Source organism: Arachis ipaensis, chromosome B3 (assembly GCF_059453495.1).
Source record: "Arachis ipaensis isolate K30076 ecotype BB chromosome B3, ASM5945349v1, whole genome shotgun sequence".
Classification (NCBI taxonomy): domain Eukaryota; kingdom Viridiplantae; phylum Streptophyta; class Magnoliopsida; order Fabales; family Fabaceae; genus Arachis; species Arachis ipaensis.
Window position 1 is genome coordinate 59,423,742 of NC_142438.1, and position 20,643 is coordinate 59,444,384.

The 20,643-nt window shown below is 36.3% G+C and overlaps 1 protein-coding gene across 2 annotated transcripts; it reads left to right on the forward strand.

The window, feature by feature from the left end:
- The first annotated feature begins 1,981 nt into the window (after positions 1-1,981).
- LOC107630562 (DNA damage-binding protein 1a) lies at positions 1,982-17,446 on the forward strand. 2 transcript variants are annotated; one of them, XM_016333744.3, is made up of 20 exons: positions 1,982-2,445; positions 3,658-3,808; positions 3,935-3,983; positions 4,681-4,740; positions 4,839-4,930; positions 5,155-5,206; positions 5,334-5,396; positions 5,489-5,538; positions 7,044-7,119; positions 10,842-11,051; positions 11,179-11,285; positions 11,450-11,558; positions 12,181-12,381; positions 12,534-12,749; positions 13,303-13,413; positions 14,158-14,433; positions 14,942-15,216; positions 15,344-15,692; positions 15,793-16,077; positions 16,631-17,446. In XM_016333744.3, exons 2-20 carry the CDS (start codon positions 3,705-3,707, stop codon positions 17,210-17,212), a joined length of 3,267 nt encoding a protein of 1,088 aa, XP_016189230.1. In that variant the 5' UTR covers positions 1,982-2,445; positions 3,658-3,704; the 3' UTR covers positions 17,213-17,446. The 2 variants fall into 2 exon arrangements, with proteins under 2 accessions (XP_016189230.1, XP_016189231.1); XM_016333745.3 differs by having other exon boundaries at positions 2,073-2,445; positions 3,637-3,808.
- The last annotated feature ends 3,197 nt before the right edge of the window (positions 17,447-20,643 follow it).

Genomic DNA, 20,643 nt, shown 5'->3' on the forward strand with positions numbered 1-20,643 from the left:
AGAAGTGTTCGAAGGGAAGAGGAGAGGCGAGAAGAGAAGAGGGAAGGTAAGAATGGTGGTCAGCTTGTCGGACGATGGGTCGCCGGAGACTGCTGTTGTTGGCTGAGAGAGAGACGAAGAGGCGGTGACTGCTGCTGGCTGAGAGAGAGAGGGAAGTAGCACCGTAGTGGGTTAGGGATTTGGGTGAGTGAGACTGATGAGAGTGAGGGAGAAGGGAGAAGGGAGAAGGGATGCCATGGTGGTTGCCGTGGTCAACGCCGTCGCTGCTGTGGCCGTAGGATGCGGTGGCAATGGCGGTGGGATGCGGTGGCGAAGAGGGGCTGCTCGATCGTGGCCCGTGGGTGATTTCTCTTCTGGCTTCTCACTTCTGGAGTTCTGGGGTGAGACTGAGATTAGGGCTTCGTTGTTTAGGCGTTTAGCCTTTCCTCCTTTTTTTTTAACCTCCAAAATGACGCCGTTTAGAAGTTTAAGTTTCAAACCAAAAACCGCTAAAAAATCGGATGGTTCTTCCGGTTCATCGGTTAACCGCCGGTTCGGCCGGTTTTCTTACCGATTTTTTGCCAGACGGTTTCTGACCTTACTCGGACCGGCTAGGTGACCGGTTCCCGGTTAATCCGATTGAACCGGCTGGGTCCGGTTCGGTTTTCAGAACCATGGTTTTGAGTGTTGTTGTTGAAATGGGTTCATTAAATGAACCCTTATATATGTTGGGCTTGGGCCCAACTTGGGCCCGGTCCAATCCGTTAGCGTTTTTAGCCCGTTCGGCCCAACTTTGGGCCAAACCTTTAAAATTAACACCCGATTTTCCATTTCTAATATTTTTCTAAGAATTTTGATTGTTTTCACTTTTTCTTGCGCAGTACCGGGCACACTTGAACCGGTCTGACCGGTTCGACTGTCGGTTCGCGATTTTTCTCGGTTTTTCGCAGAAAATACATTTTCTAACTCAGAAAAACCCACTGAGTCCAATAATCACATTTAAATCCTCAAATTTTCGTTCTAAATTTTTGGAACCCAATTTGCACAATTTTAATTACTTAATTAGACACTTAATTAAACTCGGTTCTTACACTGCCCACCTTACCTGTGTTTCTTTTAAATTTTTTATTATTTTTAAACGAAGTAGATTTTTTTGTATTTTTTGTCAATAACAAAAGATTCTTTTAAGAACTGAAAAAAATTGCTAAAGATCAAAATTTGGTCTATTTTTTATATGTATTTTTTAAATAATTATCAAAATATTCATACAAATTTTGAACTAAATAGATTTATTGAATACAAAATCCATTTGTCATTTATAAAATAATAATATTTTTTAGTTACTTTTGCTACATTTTAAAATATTTTGAGAAAATTTTGTCGTTATTAAAAATAGAATATATTTTTATCACGTCGTTAAAATAAGAGTTGAAATCACAATACTTATTTAAGTAAATGAGTGAACTGACTGAATTAAATAAGTTGATGTTTAAATATCTCTTAAAAAATTATTTTTTATTTATTAATTATATTTAATACAATAATATAGTTTATTTATTATGTTAAGATATTTTTTTTCGGTTAATTTTTTCAATACTTTTACTTTCACGTTAAAAATTTTTCAAACACATAAAAGAAACTTTTTTTCACAACTTGATAACACTCAAATATACACATAATAATAGAGATTGATTTTGATATTTATTTATCAAAACCTAAATAAAAATTACGAAAAGAGAACAACATTATGTTATTTTATATGTTTTATTTACAAATAAAAAAGATTGTATTTGCATGAATTAAATAAATTTTAACTCTTTATTTTATTATTATATTTTAAATAAGGTGAAAACTCAGGTGCAGTCAACTTCACGTAAAGTGAATAACTGAAAGTCATTAAATAATTTGACTAATTTAACTAAATTTTCATCTAATAGCTCTTAACTATCAACCTCTCGCATGAGTTTCCACCTTTAAATAAACTATTAAAATTTAAAATGACAATCTACTGCTGTTCCTAGTTCCTATTTCTTGATTTACCCGGCATTACCATTCGCGATTTTATAGGAATCTAGAAGGAAAAAAAAAAACCTGAAACTTCACAAAATAACAAAATGAAACCCTAGCAAGAATCACCACCAGTCACCCCTCATTTCCCTTCTCTCTCTTTTCCCTGCTTTTGTTCTTTCCGGTGTCTCCCTCGTCGTTAGTCGCGTCCTAGCACGCCGCCGTCGCCTCTCCTCTCTGAATACTGCGTGGCTCCTCCGTCGTCTGTGACCTTGTGGTGCTGTTCCGCCGCCTTCGCCTGCTACTCTCTCTGATAGTGTCTCTGCTCCGCCGCGGCGTCCTCTCTCTGCTTGTGCTTCTTCTCCGCCGCGACCTCCTTTCTCTTCTGCTTGTGCTTCTTCTGCGCCGCTCTCTGCCTCCTCTTCGCCTCTCTGCTTGGCTTCCTCATCCACTCCGCTGGTGTGCTCCGCTTTCCCGCCACTACTGTTTTTTTCTTTGGCTACATTTGTTCTAATTTTTTATTGTTGATCGATGTGTTATTGTTAATTAAGTGCTAATGTGGCTTCTGTTATAAGTGAAATTCTGCTTTCTATTTGGTGATGCTGTTGCTGATCGTTAATCACATTGCTGATAAAATTGATGATCCCATTGTTGATCAAATTAAGTAAGCTTTTTAATTTTTATGTAAGGTTGTCATGCTCAATCTTATCGATGATGATTGATATTAAAATATAATATTAGCTTTGCTATTTGTTTTTGGATGTGGTACCTGAGAATGAGATGTAATTCTTCCAAGGTAACCTTATAGCATTAAGACCAATTGATGATTATTATTAGAAAAAGGAAATCGAGCATGTGTTGCAGTCTTGGAACACGTGAGAAAAGAAATTCAGAATTGCAATGTCTTTGTAGATATATGGTGTTGCTGAAATCTGAATTTGTAATTAGGGGTATATAGTCGTTCTTCATCTGGATATCATTCTCCCTTTGATTTTGTTATGGTTTTTTTACATCTTGTGCTTATAGGATGTTACTTGTTTGTTTTCATTTGTCAGAGGACATACATACTTTTGCTTAAGATGTTCCTGCAAATTCCTGTTTTGCAATTAGGACTTGTATCTATCTGTTTCAATGATGTTGTGGCTTTGTTATGAGCTACTAAAGATACTTCCCGATAATCTGATATGTACTTTCACTTTCTTTTGATTCCAACAAGTTTGTAAGTGGATTTAATATTAGATCACTTCTTAAGGTATAAGGTAGTCTATATCTGAGTATCTGCCGCTTCGATGTTGGGGAGAAAAAGATGTATTTTATTTTCTGTTCTTTCTTCTGAGTGAGTGACTGAGAGTATGAGTATGAGGTAGTGGATGTCAATTTAGAACTGTAAATTTTGTTTGTTGACTCTTTGGGTGATTGATGGGACTGAGAATCATATTATGTATGATTACCTGGAAGAAATTTGTTTCCGAAAATACAATTTATGCATGGGAATCATTAAAAGATAGTAGAAGGGGGTAATGTTTCATGCTCATGAGACTGCACTGGCTGAATTGTATGCATACCTAGCTATATTTCATTTTCGCTATGGTTTTGATCTACAATGAATCGGTCTTATACTATCCCTTCTTCCTTCTTAACAATATATAGTATTTTTACAAACTGAACTAGGATCTCTGTCATTTGGGCTTGCGTTTGTTTCCGCCATTAGCAAGAAGATGAGTATTTGGAACTACGTGGTTACCGCTCACAAACCCACCAATGTTACCCATTCTTGTGTCGGCAATTTCACCAGCCCCCAAGACCTCAATCTCATCATTGCGTAAGGACTATTAAACCCTTATTCGGTTCTTCTTCCATCTTTTTTGGTTGGTTTTTTTATTAGAATTTGTTCAATTGAATCATGCTCAGTGAAAAATAAAGCATTAATTTTGTGTTATTAATACAGGAAATGCACCCGTGTTGAGATTCATTTGCTCACTCCTCAGGGCTTGCAGGTATCAAATTGTTTGAGCATCATTTCTTGTAATTTTAACTGTTTTGCCCTGTTGTTTCACCTTTTGAATTTGGAAAATGAACATTTTACTTGTCTTGATTTTTTTGTTTTTGGGGAGAGGGGGGGGGGGGGGGGAGAGGGGGTTTGAATTATGAAAAAAAAAGAGAATGTGAAATTAAACTTAAAAGTTAGTTATCCTTGTAGCACGTTTGTACATCAATGATCAAAAGCTAAATTATTGTTGTTGCTCTATTTCTAAGAAGTTGTTGAAATGGATGGCTGTCATACTTATGTTGGAATTAATTCCTTGTTATAAGAGAATGAGTATCTTCATGCTGGTTTTTCTCTTTAATGGCTTTTCTTTTTTTGGTTAAGTTGTAAGAGCAAACAGTCAATCTAAATACCATAGTGTTTGTTTGAATTTGTATCATTATGTTCGGTTAGGACACAATAATATAGTTTTTGTCCATTGCTGAGCCATCTCAACTAGCCCATCATACAGATTATGGTTAATGCCAATGCAGATGTACTTGGTCACTTATGTAATGGCAACATTGCTCGCACCCCACTAAACATCTTATAACCTCATCCAACATCTTTGTTTACATCTTTGTTTACATTAATCTCTTGAAATTTTTGTGTTGCTTTTTGTATGAATGTGCAACAGAATGAGATAAATATAACTTTTATATGTGCAGCCGATGTTGGATGTTCCTATCTATGGCCGAATTGCAACACTAGAACTCTTCCGTTCTCATGTGAGCAAAAACATCAATACTTCTTGAGTTAATTTGCATTTTTGTTTTATTCTTGGATGAAATATTTATGTTTATGGCTCCGTTATTGTATCAATCAGGGTGAAGCACAAGATTTCTTGTTCATTGCAACTGAAAGATACAAATTCTGTGTTCTTCAATGGGATTCTGAAACTTCTGAGCTTGTTACCCGGTAATGGTTATGCTGGAGAAAGGAGCAATTGTTTTTCAGAAAAAGTTCAAACATAGGAGCCATAAATTTTGCAGTTGATGTGAAATTCATGTTATTTGATTAAATTTTAGGCTATACTTATGATTTGTGTCCTAGAGGTGGCCCATCAGACACCTTCCTTCTGCCTTAGATCAGTAATATTTATCTTGTTTATTTGCTTAATTCTCCATATCATTATTATTCAGAGCAATGGGGGATGTTTCCGATCGCATAGGACGTGCTACAGATAACGGTCAGGTGCTCGAATTGTGTTCCATTTCTATCTTTATGACATGTTCATATGAAGTTATGATATTTGTGATAACATTAATGTTTTATTTAGTGTTGAATGCAGTTAATTAGTTGGGTTATTCTCATTCTGCAGATTGGTATTATTGATCCTGATTGCAGACTCATTGGACTCCACCTATATGATGGATTGTTTAAAGTATGTACTTTTTTGAATAATGTAGAAATAGTAAATTAAAATGACCAATCCCATTAATTTTAAACTTTTATTTTAATTCTTTTGTTTACCAGGTTATTCCTTTTGACAACAGAGGACAACTCAAAGAAGCATTTAATATTAGGTATCCGATCTTCTTTTTTGTAGTATATATATAGGACTAAATTTACTGTCATGTCTTGCATTGAGGCTATGAATTATACTAATAATAACTAGTTAGATTTGAAGATTATTTTTTGGATAAAAAATTTCATTAAGATGAGGCGCGGATAATACAAGATTGGGGATGAGAGTTTCCCTATACAAAAGCAAAGCAGAAAAAGATTTATCTATAAAATATAACTTACCAATCGCTCGACATATTTTAGAGGGAAAGTCCCCTATAAATATCATGAGCTTTACACCATATAGATGATAGGCTTCTAATCCTATCCCGTAAAACAAGCTTGTTAGAAGATGTCAATGAAGGTGCATACATTATACTCCAACCAAATAGTCCAAATAGTGGCGTATACTTCACAATGTGGTTGGATCTTTACTACTTCCAAACCCCGCAAGTCTAGCTGCAGATTTGAAGTTGATCAGCTTTTCTCAGTTTCCCTCTGATATGCAACAAAGTAAAGCCACAGAAAAGCTAATTGTTACAAGGGGAGGAGAACTGCCCCTTCATACAACACCAAATGATTCATACTAGGTGTGAATTTGGGTATCTCATACTGCCCAGGTCCTTGTAACTCTCCCCTTATAACTCTCCTTCCATCAATTGTCTTGGAATATGGTTTTGAATCCTCTTTCTTTTTTCTGGAATCCTATCATCTGCAACAATCATAATATTTTGTTTCCTGTCCTCTTTTCTTATGAAACATGCTTCCCAAGAATCCTGAAGCATTTCTTTTTCCGCCTTTCATCCTGTGATTCCCAATTGCTCTCATGTTAATATGCGTATGATTTTGCATCTTAGATTTCAAATTGGTGCCTATCTTGTTTTGCATTGGCCCATGGTCTCTTTGGATCAATTGTTGAGCTTGTCCCATGGTCTTACATCAGTTTTTTACTTAGTAGGCACTACTTCAAGAGGTTTGGGATTGTACAATGTAGCAAATGTTCTGTGGCAATCCTTGGTTTTTGCAGTGCTTTGGTGTTTTCTATTTCTAGGGTTTCTGACGAACCATTTTCTGCTATTTTTTTGTTTGGGATAGTATTACACTATTACCTAATTACTCCTTTTTTGCTTTGCTAATGGTTTATCTGATGGTGTACTACTTCTTGATATTCAAAGGGATCCTTTTAGATCTTAGATTTCTCTTTTATATCTATCCGAGGATAACTTATCCTCTTCTGTATAACTCGCCTTCATTATAATTTTTTTAAAAAAATAAAGATGGTATTTCTGGTCTATATTTTACAATTTAAGACAGTTCACAGTTACCACTGATGTGGTTATTTACTGCATAACAGATATTAATGACCATTTAAAACATGATTAACCTCTGTCAAGTTAAATTTTCACATAATCTTAATCAGTTTTCCATTATTTTCTTTCTGTTAATTTTCTCAAGTTGGCTTTCTTTTATATTTCATTTTCACATAAATTTTAGTTTGCTGAAATCATGATGTATATATTTTCAGGCTTGAGGAGCTCCAAGTTTTGGATATCAAATTCCTTTATGGTTGTTCAAAGCCAACAATTGTGGTTCTTTACCAGGTTTCAATTCTGCTATGTTCTTCTCATTAGAAGTTTTTAGGTTATAAATGCATTGAATGAGTTGCTGCTTGCTGTGCTGTGCTGCTTTCTTTCATTTATTACGTTGTTTAACAATGAATTCAAGGGGGATCAAAATTATGAAAGCTTTTGATATTGCTTTTTTCCTTTGCATTTTCTCTTAATATGGATAGAAATGGAAGTAGAAGGATTCTTGATTCCTATGGGAGTATTCCTGTAAATCACTCAATTTCCTTTCTGAGCTGGCAGAACTGTAAATCACTCAATGTCCTTTGGACTGTCTCGCATTCCACATTTTAAGCTGCAACATCTTCTCCCCAATTTCCAGCACTTTATGCAAAATAAGAAAAATGTAAATGCTGCACATAAGAGAGCAGTTTACCAATGTTCATAAGGAACAGATAACTTAAGTCTTTGCCCCATAGGTTGGGCCATGCCTCTCTTAATGTTGTTTTGAAAATTCTCAAACTCTTAAGATTCCGTACATGAGTAAACTTCTCTCTGAATCTTGTTCTGCTTGTTGTCTTGGTAAAGCTCCTCTCCTCCCCTACTATTACTACTTACTGCTGTTTAACAGTGGCTATAGATATTATGTAGCTTTCATTGATGCACATTCAAGATTCACTTGGGCATATTTCTTAAAACTAAAATCTGAAGCATTTCCAGCTTTCTTAAAATTCAAAGCCTCTTTTGAACTTCAGCTTGGTACAAAAATAAAAGCCATCCAATCTGATTGGTGTGGGAATTCAGAAGTTTTTCACAGTATCTCTAACAAAAAGGCATTGATGACAGGCTGATCTGCCGCACTCACCTTACTTGCGCAAGCCTTGTTTTGGGATGAGGCAGTGGCAACTGGCACCTACACCATTAATAGAATCCCTCCTGAAAATCTGCAGCCCCTTCCCCTTCTGAAAAATTGTTTCACTAAAAGCCAGATTATAAGCAATTCAAAGTTTTTGGGTGTGCATGTTTTTCTTTTGTAAGACCCTATAACAAGCATAATTTTGATTTTCACACTTCTTAATGTCTCTTCCTGGGGTACAGCTCTGAACACAGGTTATTGATGTTTGGACACTAATGGCCACTTATTCATCTCAAAAGATGTTATATTTCATAAAAATGCTTTTCCCTACAAGGACTCTTCATCACATACTCGATCATCCAATGCATCATGCATATATCCTGTCACTAAGTTGCATCCCACTCATTCCAATGCATCTTTCCATCCATCTCATGCATCATCATCCAATGTTGCACCCACTTCTTCACAGGGTTCTCCCCCAATATGTATTGCTCAAACATTTCAACCTCAAACATCAAACACTCAACTTCACACACCAACCACTCTATCTCACACCCCAGATTCTTCAACCTTAGCTACGCCACCACCTATCACAGCAACCTAATCTCTACATCAGCTACTCTACCTACCACTGCCTCTACTGCTTTCACCCCCTCTTCTACCCCAACGACATCCAGATCTTATGCACCCTCATCTAGTCCCTCTATACCCTCTCCTACACTCTGACCGAGCCATGACTAGAGGTATCCTTCCAACACCTGTTCCAATCAACACTGTCACACAACCCCCACATATCCAGCCTATTAAACCAACCATTAAACAAGCCATTATGTCACCACCTCAGCCTAATAAAACATAAATTCAGTCACAAACTTAGGCCTTTAAACTACACAGTAAAATCTTTCACCCACAAATTCCAAACACAATGTTTGTTGCATCATTAGAGCCAACAACAGTTGAAGAAGCTTTGGCCTCAGTGATTTGCCGCCATGACAGACGCGTTCCAAACCCTTAATTGCAACTAAACCTGGTCATGGTCAATTTCCTCCAAATTGGCAGCAGATTGGGTATAAGTGGGCATTTCGGGGTAAGTAGAATTCTGATGGCAGCTTTCAGAAATTCAAAGCGCGCTTTGTTGCAAAAGGCTTCCTTTAAAGGGTCAGCTTTGACTATTCTGAAACATTCTCACCCGTAGTTAATCCAGCAACCATAAAGGTCATTCTAACCCTTACAGCTACTCAAGTCTGGAAGCTAAGTCCGCTTGATGTGAGCAATGTATTCCTAACTGGGGTACTCACGAAGAGGTGTACGTGACTTGTCCAAAAGGTTTTTCTTGTGCCACGGGGCAAGTGTGCAAACTCCACAAGTCTCTCTATTGGTTTGAGATTCTAATGGCTGCCCTTCGTTCTCTAGGATTCAACAATTCCCAGTGTGACGTTTGTTTGGGCAGAAACAGGGCAAGCTTGTCGTTGTACCTTTTAGTTTATGTTGATGACATCATAGTTATTGGATCCTCTCCTTCACTCATTTGGGAGCTTCTTTCTTAGTTGGACAACGGCTTTTTCCTCGAGAGATCTTAATTACTTTCTAGGAATTGAGGTCCAAAACCTATCTGATAGTTCCTTATTCTTTCTGAATAAAAATATATTCGCGATGTCTTGGAACACTTCAATATGGATAACGCTGAGCCTATTGCTACTCCTATTATTCTTCTGGGTTTGAAGCTCACAGAATCAGGCAGCGCTAGTTTACCTAATCCTTCTGAATACAGGTCTGGTTGGAGCTACAGTATGCCACTGTAACAAGACCTGGAATTGCCTTTACTGTAAATAATGCATGCCAATTTGTGGCAGAAACTCAGGAGAGTCATTGAAAGGCTGTAAAGAGGTTTTTAAGGTACTTGGTGGGCAGTCAGCAGTATGGAATCATCAGGCCATCCCTCACGAAAGAACTGAGCTTAAGAGGATATTGTTATAGATGGCAGAAGATCAACTTCTAGTGCTTGTGTCTTTCTTGGACCAAACATTATTTCTCGGCGGCCCCGGAAACAAACCAGTTACAAGGTCCAGCACAGAGGCTGAATACCGCAGCATGGTAGACCTTACAGCTGAGCTTATTTGGTTGGAATCCCTTATGACTGAGATAGGGGTGCCCATATGCAGACCAGTGAATCAGTGATCTGTGACAATCTCAGCACTATCATGTTGGCTCACAATTTGGTTCTTCACAACAGAATAAAACACATGGAGTTGAACTTTTTCTTTTTAAGAGAAAGAGCAATGGAAGGAAGGCTGTTAGTAGCTGATATTCCCACTGATCAGCAACCTGCTGACTTGCGAACTAAAGCCGTGTTAAAAACTAAATTTGTGGATCTAAGATCAAAGCTGCTTCTGACAGATATGCAGGAAACTGGGGAGCCTAGTTTCAGAGGACATAATGGAGTGAGCTAGAATAAGTTAGAGAATTCTCCCCAACTATATTAAGAGAGTAACTAATTGAATTAGCTAGGACTGCCAGCTAGACTAGGTTGTAACTCACTCATGAACTAGAAGCCCTATTATCGTCCCTCACCAGCTGCCCTTGCACTTCAATATAAGCAAGGAGAGAGCTCATAGAGAATCAGTTTTCAATAGCAGAATTTTGCAGATTCCAAATCCCTCTTCTCTTCTCTCTCTCTCTCTCTCTATATATATATATATATATATATACATAGTCACTGCTTTCTATTACCAGCAGTGCTCATAATTCTATTAGAATTATCACGAGTTTAGACAGAATGAGTGTTTTAGAGGGTGCAAGTTATATGCATGTCATAGTTGCACTATTGCAGGTTCAGCCTTTGGCTGCGTGTCTGGCATATTATGTAACTTATGTACTGAAATGTTTCTGCTACATTTGACAGGATAACAAAGATGCTCGTCATGCTAAAACATATGAGGTTTCTCTGAAGGATAAAGATTTTGTTGAGGGTCCATGGTCCCAGAACAACCTTGATAATGGGGCTGATTTATTGATACCAGTTCCCCCACCTCTTTGTGGTGTACTTATTATTGGAGAAGAAACCATAGTGTACTGCAGTGCTAATGCTTTTAAGGCTATCCCAATCAGGCCTGTATGTTTTGATATAGCATTTGATACTCCCTTTTGAATCTTCTACTGTGAATTTTGGATGTCACATCGATTGTATCCAAATGATCCAAGTTGTTCCATTGTTAATTTGCTTTATGTTTGTGTTGCAGTCTATCACTAAAGCCTATGGACGGGTTGATCCTGATGGTTCTAGATATTTACTTGGTGACCATACTGGGTTGCTTAGTTTACTTGTAATAACCCATGAGAAAGAGAAGTACGTGATCATTTATTCATATGCTTCAGTTTTCCTTGATAGTGTTCTCACGTCCTTGCGCATAGGATATTTTGGTTAAGACAGATTCTTTCCATGAAGGAAAAATGATCAGTCAGTGATCTGTTGTTGAATCTTATACTATGTATTGTATATTTGTTTTGCAGGGTCACAGGACTAAAAATTGAGCCTCTTGGAGAGACTTCTATTGCATCTACCATATCATATCTTGATAATGCATTTGTGTATATTGGTTCAAGTTATGGAGATTCGCAGGTGTGGTAATAAAATGGATACTTGTTTTAAATTGTGTTTAATTTCAGAATCCTATGGAATTCAGTTGTATCCTAAACTTGTACTCCCCAAGTATCAGTTTTGAAACTCAACTTGGATAACATGGAAATTGTGTATGAAAGGTTTATCTTAGGTTGGGTTGAATCATGATTTGCAACTGCTTACTTGAATGTAGTTTGGAGAGCATGGGCTCATAATGAATAGGAATTATAGGACCCGTTCATGCCTGTTCTGATTGATTGAATTGGTGTATATCTTTGAATTTTTTTTTTCGTTTAGAAATAAGAGGACTCATTCATGTGTTCTATTGGGAAAAAAAAAAAAGAATAGCTAAATAGTGGTAACTGGTGGTTTGTGAGTTGCTTCTGGTCTTCTTATGTACATTGCTACAATAAACAGTATGCACTAAATGTACTTTATAGTGTTGTGATTTTTAATGTTCAATAGGGTTAGGGTGGGGAGAGATCTTCATTTTCATATCTGATGTCATGCCTCTTTCAAGAATTTTGAAGTGAATGGTTTCATATTTGTGCTGTTAGTTTTACTTCTTCATTCATAAATATTGGACATTAACAGTTAAGAATTTGTGATGGTTGAAATACAGCTTATAAAGCTGAATCAACAGCCTGATGCAAAAGGTTCATATGTAGAAGTTTTGGAGAGGTATGTCAATTTGGGGCCGATCGTTGACTTCTGTGTGGTAGACCTTGAAAGACAAGGTCAAGGTCAGGTTGTGACTTGTTCTGGAGCTTACAAGGATGGTTCTCTCCGTGTTGTTCGTAATGGAATAGGGATTAATGAACAGGTCAGCTCTTTCCCAACTCTGCACGACCCCATTTAGCATGACAGAAAATGTCTAATACTCTAATAAAGACAAACCTGTATTTGTGCAAAAGCAAAGAATCTATATATCCAAGTAACTGAAAAATACTAATTCTTTGATGTATTTATATGTAGGCATCAGTAGAACTTCAAGGTATCAAAGGGATGTGGTCTCTAAGATCTTCAACAGATGATCTTTTCGATACCTTTTTGGTTGTGAGTTTTATAAGTGAAACAAGGATCTTAGCAATGAATCTTGAGGATGAGTTGGAGGAAACTGAGATCGAGGGATTCTGTTCTCAAGTACAGTCATTATTTTGCCATGATGCAGTTCACAATCAACTTGTACAAGTAGGTTATACCTATTTTTTGCCATGGTGCTTTTCTTTCTTCCTTTCGAATTGACACCTTTGTTTGGTTAAAATTAATTTGACCAAAAAAAAAAAGATTAATCAAAATGGATGTCATATTAAAGAAGACTTTCAATGTTTTGGAGTTGTTTTGTCATTCGCATTGCTTGATGAAATTTACTCTTGGGTTGTCATTTTTTTTGTATTCTTTTAATCTATCCTATTAATTGCACTTTTAAGTTTATGACTCCTGTGACAATTGTTTGGTAATATCACTTGCTTTGAAAAATTTCTTCGTTCTTTTCTTTTATTTTGGTCAAGTAGTGGCGGCTTAATCTTCTTGATGTCCAAACTTATATTATCTGGAGAACTGTTCAATTTCTTCTCTGTCCTCAGTTTAAACTAGCAGAACTGTGCAGACTGCAGAGGTTTTGTTTGCTTGTTTGCGATTGCTGAATGACGTCCTTGATATTGATGCATCAAAATACTCTGCTATTCCGTTCATTCTTATAGTTTTCTATATTGTTTTGGTAATCATAACTGCCTTGTTGTAGGTTACTTCAAGCTCGGTTCGGTTGGTCAGTTCCACAACTAGAGAACTGAGAAACGAATGGCATGCACCATCAGGCTATTCAATTAATGTTGCAACTGCAAATGCTACCCAGGTTTGATCCTTATTTTTCATCATCATGTAAAATTATGTGATTAAGCATTTATTACAGCAGATGAATAGGTTCAACTTCACTTATTTATAATTTCTGAAAATCAGATCAACAAATTAAGGGGATGCATCTGTTATATTCCCCATGGGATGAATCATAAAAAATGCTCCTCTAGTTTTCTGTCTCGATGTTGAAAGTCACACATGTAGGACAACTTCATTCACTTGATTTCAATCATGAGTATCTTCGGAATCTTTAGGAAAAATGAAATGTAGTTTGAGGACTGACTAGGGATCACTTAAGTTGAATGTAATGATAATAGGTGTTTTCTTTGGGTTAATCATAGAATACAAGTAGAAAGACTACCAAAGGAACATTTAAGAGGTAGTCTGATAAACTTTTGTTGTTTGGATTCTTGGTGGTGATTTTCCGCCCACCTTTTTGGTGCTATAACTTGTGACTGCTATGGTTCATTCTTGCCTTTTCTGCTCCTCCTTTCTCGTGTTTTCTGTTTTGGAGGATTTTATTGCGTCCCTAGTTGTCCATTCCTTTAAATTTTGTTCTTCCGGGTTTCCTCAGAAACATAGAAATGGTCTTAACGTGCATTTCAATATTTAGATATTATTGTGAGAATACAGATGAATAAGATCATGTTTGTTGTCAAAAAGTTAGTGATTATTACACACTTACTCCTGTTTATCAAATAAGAATACTGCAGTACTGCTTACAACTCGTGTGTTGATACAGGTTTTATTGGCCACAGGAGGTGGACATTTAGTATATCTGGAAATTGGAGATGGAATACTGCAGGAAATAAAGCATGCCCAACTGGAATATGAGATCTCGTGCCTGGACATAAACCCAATAGGAGAAAACCCCAATCACAGTAATCTAGCAGCAGTAGGAATGTGGACTGACATTAGTGTTAGAATATTTTCTCTCCCTGACCTGAATCTCATTACAAAAGAGCCTTTAGGTGGAGAAATCATACCCCGATCTGTTCTTCTTTGTGCTTTTGAAGGGGTAGGCTTTTCTTGACCTGTCATATAGGCTTTCGTTTTGATCTGTTGTGATTTTTCTCTTGCTTTTTTCTCAACCTGTCAACATATATATATATATATATATATATATATATATATATATATATATAAAATCTATTATTATTTCTTGCTTTAGTTTTCTGTACTTCTATGCTTGGAAATACTTTGGACTTGCGCAGTTCAATTTTTTGGAGTTGTAATTTTGGTATTCCCACTAGCAGTTGTGGGTGATATGCTAGACCTGGAATGCTCCTCATGTTTCTATACTTAGTTTGCAATTTCAGAATTTCTACTTCTGCCCTGTCATGGATGATAATTAGGCAACAAATGATAATATTTGTTTACAATTCTCCACGACACTTTTTCATGTTGCCTACTAATATGACATATTGCTAGGCTTTCTATCAACATTTCATCAGTGTTTTCTTTTTCTTTTTTATTTCCTAACATTTCTTTTCATGTGATTGTGGTCTGAAATTTATATTCTACAGATATCTTACTTGCTATGTGCCCTTGGTGATGGCCATCTCTTAAACTTTCTGTTAAACACAAGTACTGGTGAGTTAACAGATAGGAAGAAGGTATCTCTTGGGACACAGCCCATTACGCTACGAACTTTCTCGTCCAAGAATACCACTCATGTATTCGCTGCATCTGATAGACCAACTGTGATTTATAGTAGTAACAAAAAGTTACTCTATAGTAACGTGAATCTGAAGGAAGTGAGCCACATGTGCCCGTTTAATTCTGCTGCTTTTCCAGACAGGTATGTGAGGCTCTGGTAATTTGACATTTAAAAATTGGTTATATTTCTTTGTTCTATTGGTCTTGTAATTTTGATGCAAAGATCCTTGGTAGTGTTTTTACTGAAGTGGTGTCCATTTGTTGAACAGTCTTGCCATTGCCAAAGAGGGAGAACTTACGATCGGTACCATTGACGACATACAGAAACTTCACATTCGCTCTATCCCACTGGGAGAGCATGCAAGGCGTATCTGCCATCAGGAGCAGTCCAGGACATTTGCTATTTGTAGTTTGAAATACAACCCAAGTGCAGAAGAGCCTGAGACACACTTTGTGCGCTTGCTTGATGACCAGACTTTTGAGTTCATATCAACTTATCCGCTTGATACTTACGAATATGGTTGCTTCATAATTAGCTGCTCCTTCTCAGATGATAGTAACGTGTATTACTGTGTTGGAACTGCATATGTATTGCCAGAGGAAAATGAACCGAGCAAGGTAAGTTGACGATTGTCTAATATGTATTCTTTTCAGCATTATCCTGCGCAAAATATTTTCTGATGTTACATTTATTTCTCTTTATTTCAAAAACATGCAGGGAAGGATTCTTGTTTTTGCTGTTGAGGATGGAAAGCTCCAGCTTATTGCTGAGAAGGAGACAAAAGGAGCTGTTTACTGCCTGAATGCATTTAACGGTAAACTGCTTGCTGCTATTAATCAAAAAATTCAGCTTTACAAGTGGGTGCTCCGGGATGATGGTACCCATGAATTACAGTCGGAGTGTGGACATCATGGACACATCTTAGCTCTATATGTTCAAACTAGGGGAGATTTCATTGTAGTTGGTGACTTAATGAAGTCAATTTCCTTGTTAATATATAAGGTAAGTGCTGAAAATTATTTTGAAGCTTCAACTACCTTTATCTTCAGTTTTAACAATATAAATGTTGATCATTAAATTTGACATGAATGTGACTTTTGGCATGACCATGTGATCTTTGCTAACTTAAAATCTTGACCATCCATGGATGGGCAATTATTGGCTTTTTTCACTTTTAATAAAAATCACTCCTCTCGATATATATAGAAAAATATAATAGAAAATATAGGGAGAGGATCAAATGAGAGGAATGGTTAATTGTGTGTAAGAGGACTAAAGAAGTAAATTTGGGTTATTGGACTTTACATTGGTGGTCAAGGATAAAACCTGAATTCACTGTTTCAAGGAATCATATAGTTTTTATTAACTTAAAGCATCCATAAATGGTCGCAAGCTCATTTACAATAAACCACTGCTCACATTAGATACATCCTCGATACTCATCTGTATTGTTCTACTTGTGTTCCTTCTAATTTGATGAAAAACATAAATAGTTGTTTTTCTGTGGTTTGAATTTATAATAGCACATGATTTTTCGTACGTTGTTTATTACCAGCATGAAGAAGGTGCTATTGAGGAAAGAGCACGTGATTATAATGCAAATTGGATGTCTGCTGTTGAAATCCTTGATGATGACATATACCTTGGTGCTGAAAATAGTTTCAACCTCTTTACTGTCCGGAAAAATAGTGAAGGTGCCACCGATGAGGAACGAGGTCGTCTTGAAGTAGTTGGTGAGTATCACCTTGGAGAATTTATCAATCGGTTTCGCCACGGTTCCCTTGTTATGCGGTTGCCTGATTCTGAGGTGGGCCAAATTCCCACTGTGATATTTGGCACCATCAATGGCGTGATCGGGGTGATAGCTTCCCTCCCTCATGATCAGTATGTGTTCTTGGAGAAGCTTCAGTCAAGCTTGAGGAAGGTAATAAAGGGTGTTGGAGGGCTCAGTCATGAGCAATGGAGGTCATTTAGCAATGACAAGAAAACTGTGGAAGCCAAGAATTTTTTGGATGGGGATTTAATTGAATCGTTTCTTGATCTCAACCGTAGTAAGATGGATGAAGTTTCTCAGGCAGTGGGTGTTTCTGTAGAAGAGTTGTGCAAAAGAGTGGAGGAGTTGACTAGGTTGCACTGAACCTAGTTTAGATGATATATGTTTGTTCATTCTTTTTCTCTCTAGTGCTGTCTGTAACATTTTGCTTTTAAGTAGGGATTACATGTTGCTTGGTACCTGTTATTTCCCGTCATTCGCATTGACGTTTGCTGGGACTAGCGTATAGTATGTAACATGAGGTCTGTTTCGTTGACGGAGTTTGGGAAAAAAATGATTATGATAGTATTCTACGGCTGAAAAGTTTCTATTTGAAAACCAGAGTCATAAAATGCCTCAAAATGGCGCATATAGGTGAATCATAGATATATATGTGCTCACATCAGCCAAAAGCGCTGCAAATTGGACGGTTCGACTAAGACCGGTGCGGCTCGGGCGGTCAAACTGTACATGTGCACTTCTCTGTTAGATTAGTCGATGTGTGACTTGTAAGATGCTAAAGAAAAGCTTGAAACTTTAAATACGCAAGCTGCAGCAAATGAATCTCGAACCAAGCTAATGTTCACTTTTCATTCTTAAGATGTGTTAATATATATATATGATTTGTTTTAATTATACTTTAATTATTATTTAATAATATTATACTATATTTATTTAATTATTCCAGGTCAAATGGTATGATTAGTGATTTATTGGTTGAACTATTTATTCAGTGATCCAGTAGCTTAACCGGATTGATTTTCCGATAACCATGGCTCGAAGTATTTGTAAAGTGGCGGAAAGGTTTGGTTTTCTTAATAAAAAAGCATGATTAGTTTGGGTAAAATTTTGTAGGTTGCTAAATGATTTTTTTTTTTTAAGTTTTTCACAGGATACAAAATGGGTTTTATTTATTTATTTTTTATGTTTTTTCATAAATTGTAAGCCTTTTATAATGTTTTTGTCGTTTTTCGCAGTGCAAAAAGTCTTCAAAATTTTTTTAGTTTTCAATTTAAATGATAGTATAAAAAATCACATTTTTGTGTACTATTAGCGAAATTGAGGAAGCAAAAATTAAACAAGTATTTAATACAGTTTTTCCTATTTTCAATTGCTGAATGATATTTCTTAGTTTTATGTAAGTAATTGTAATAATTTAATCACTTAAAATTATAAATGATTAATTTTAAAATATAAATGTTGATAAAAAATAGTTTTTTATTTAAATTTGAATAAAATATACAAAAAATCAAAATTGAATAAAAATTCAAATTGTGTTTCTTTTAAATTTTAAAAAATTTGTATTTTTACAAATTTTTTAATTTAAAACGAAATGATTAACAATTTCTTAAAATTCATAAAAGATCTTCATTTGATTCATTGATATATAAAGAACCATTTTAAAACTTTTTGCCGTCGAAAAAAATAGGATAAAATATTATTTTAATCCTTAAAATTTTAGTCTAAAATTGAAATTGCTTAAATATTACAACTATATTAAAATGATCATTTCAAAACTGATCCTTAATTTTTGAACCAAATTACTCATGTGAAAATTAGGGGTGACAATGGAATGAATTTTTGCTCCCATTTTACAATAATTCGCATAGAGCCTGTCCCATTTCTATTCGCTGGTAGTAAAAAGTTGAATTCTAACCCACTTCCGCAGGTATCGCCCCACTCCTACCCGCTCCTATAATTATGAAAATCCAACAAATAAAATAAAATTTTAAAATTTATATAACTATCATCACATACATAAAATTTAAGGTAAAAATTTAAATATGATACATAACTAATTATTTTACATATATTATATATATTATACATATAGGGCGGGTATTACCTAAACCTAGCTCAGCTCTGGCCAAGACCCCGTCCGGCAGAAAACCCGTCCCGCATTGGGGAAGTAATTACCCGCTCCGATGCGGGTAGGACGGGGTGGATACCCGTGTGTTCGGGCAGTATTGTCACCGCTAGTGAAAATAAGATTTTTAAAAAGAAAAAATTATTGCAAAGGATTAGGGATGGCAATTTTCCCTGGCAGGGCAGATATCCGTGAGGATTTACCCGCTGGGGAGCAGGTTTGGGGAGTAATTTTTTTTCATGGGAGGTGGGTACGGGTACCTGTGTAACAAACGGGGCGGGGGCAGGGAGTGAGGTACCCTCCCTGTGGGTACCCGTTTAATACCCATAAAATTGAAATTACAAAAATATATATATATATATATATATATATATTTATTTATTTATTTATTTATACATTTATGATATGCTGAAACACTAGCCCCAACCTCAAATCAGTTTCCGTGCCTCTCTTCTCATTTCCCTCTCTATCACCCGAGCCTCTCCCTCACTCAATCTCTCCAGCACCTTGCCACCTCCTCCTTTAGTCCTTCCAATCTTCCTTCTCACGGTGTCGCTGGCCTCCTCCCTCTGGGTCCCTCACATCATCGTCCCTGATCTTCCTCCGTCACAGCCGCCGCTCACTTCGTCGCTCACTATTTGTTACTCATAGCTTCGCCGCCTCTTCCTCTACTTCGCGATGCCTCTGCTTCAGATCTGCTTCGCAACGCTTTTGCCTTAGATCTGCTTCACGGCTTGCTTCGTGATGCCTTTGCCTCAGATCTGCTTCGCGACGCCTCTACCTTAGATCTGCGTTGTCGACGGCAACTCTACTTCAGCAACGCCTCTGCTCCGTAGCCGACCACCTTGCAATAAGTTGGATATTTCTGATTTTCTATTAATTGAGAATATATGTTCTGATTTTTATTTGATGAAATTGCTATGAAATTGGGATTAAATTTTGAATTCTGTTAATGGAAATTGGGTTTAGATTTAGGATTTGGATTCTCTTGATGTGAAATTGGGTTTAGATTTGGATTCTGTTAATTGATAAATTTGAGTGTAGAGTTAGATTTTGTTGCTGTAAAACTAAATTTAGGGTTTTGATTCTTACCGTAAAATTGGAAGATTGGATTATAATACTGAGTTCATTGGGATGTCATTGTTCACTAGATTTTTGTTCCTTTTATTTTTTTATTCGTTTTCTCTAAACCCATGGATATCCGAATATCCGGCAGGTACGGGGTCCTCGTTACCCGTCACGGGGACGAGGCAAGGACGGAGAGGGTTTTTGGAGGTAGGGGCGGGACCCGTTGCCATCCCTACAAAAGAATGTTAGGAAGATATAATTATTAAAAAAGATCTTTAATATTAAAATTATTTATAAGTATTAATTTTTATAAAAATTAGAAAGAAGGGCCAAATCTTTTAATAAAGACACAAATATATTTTTTCTAATTATCTATCATACTCAAATTCTTATTGATACATCTTCATCTTATTGACACACCTTCTTGCATAACTCATAACAAAGATTTATTGCTGCGAATCACAAATTCATCATTAGTAAGTCTTCTAATTTTTTGATAAGAAATTGATTGGGTTTAGGGGTTTTAATACAATAGATAAGGATTATTCAGTAAAAGGCACACCTAAAAGGACACAGCAAAAATACAAAAAGATAGATAAAT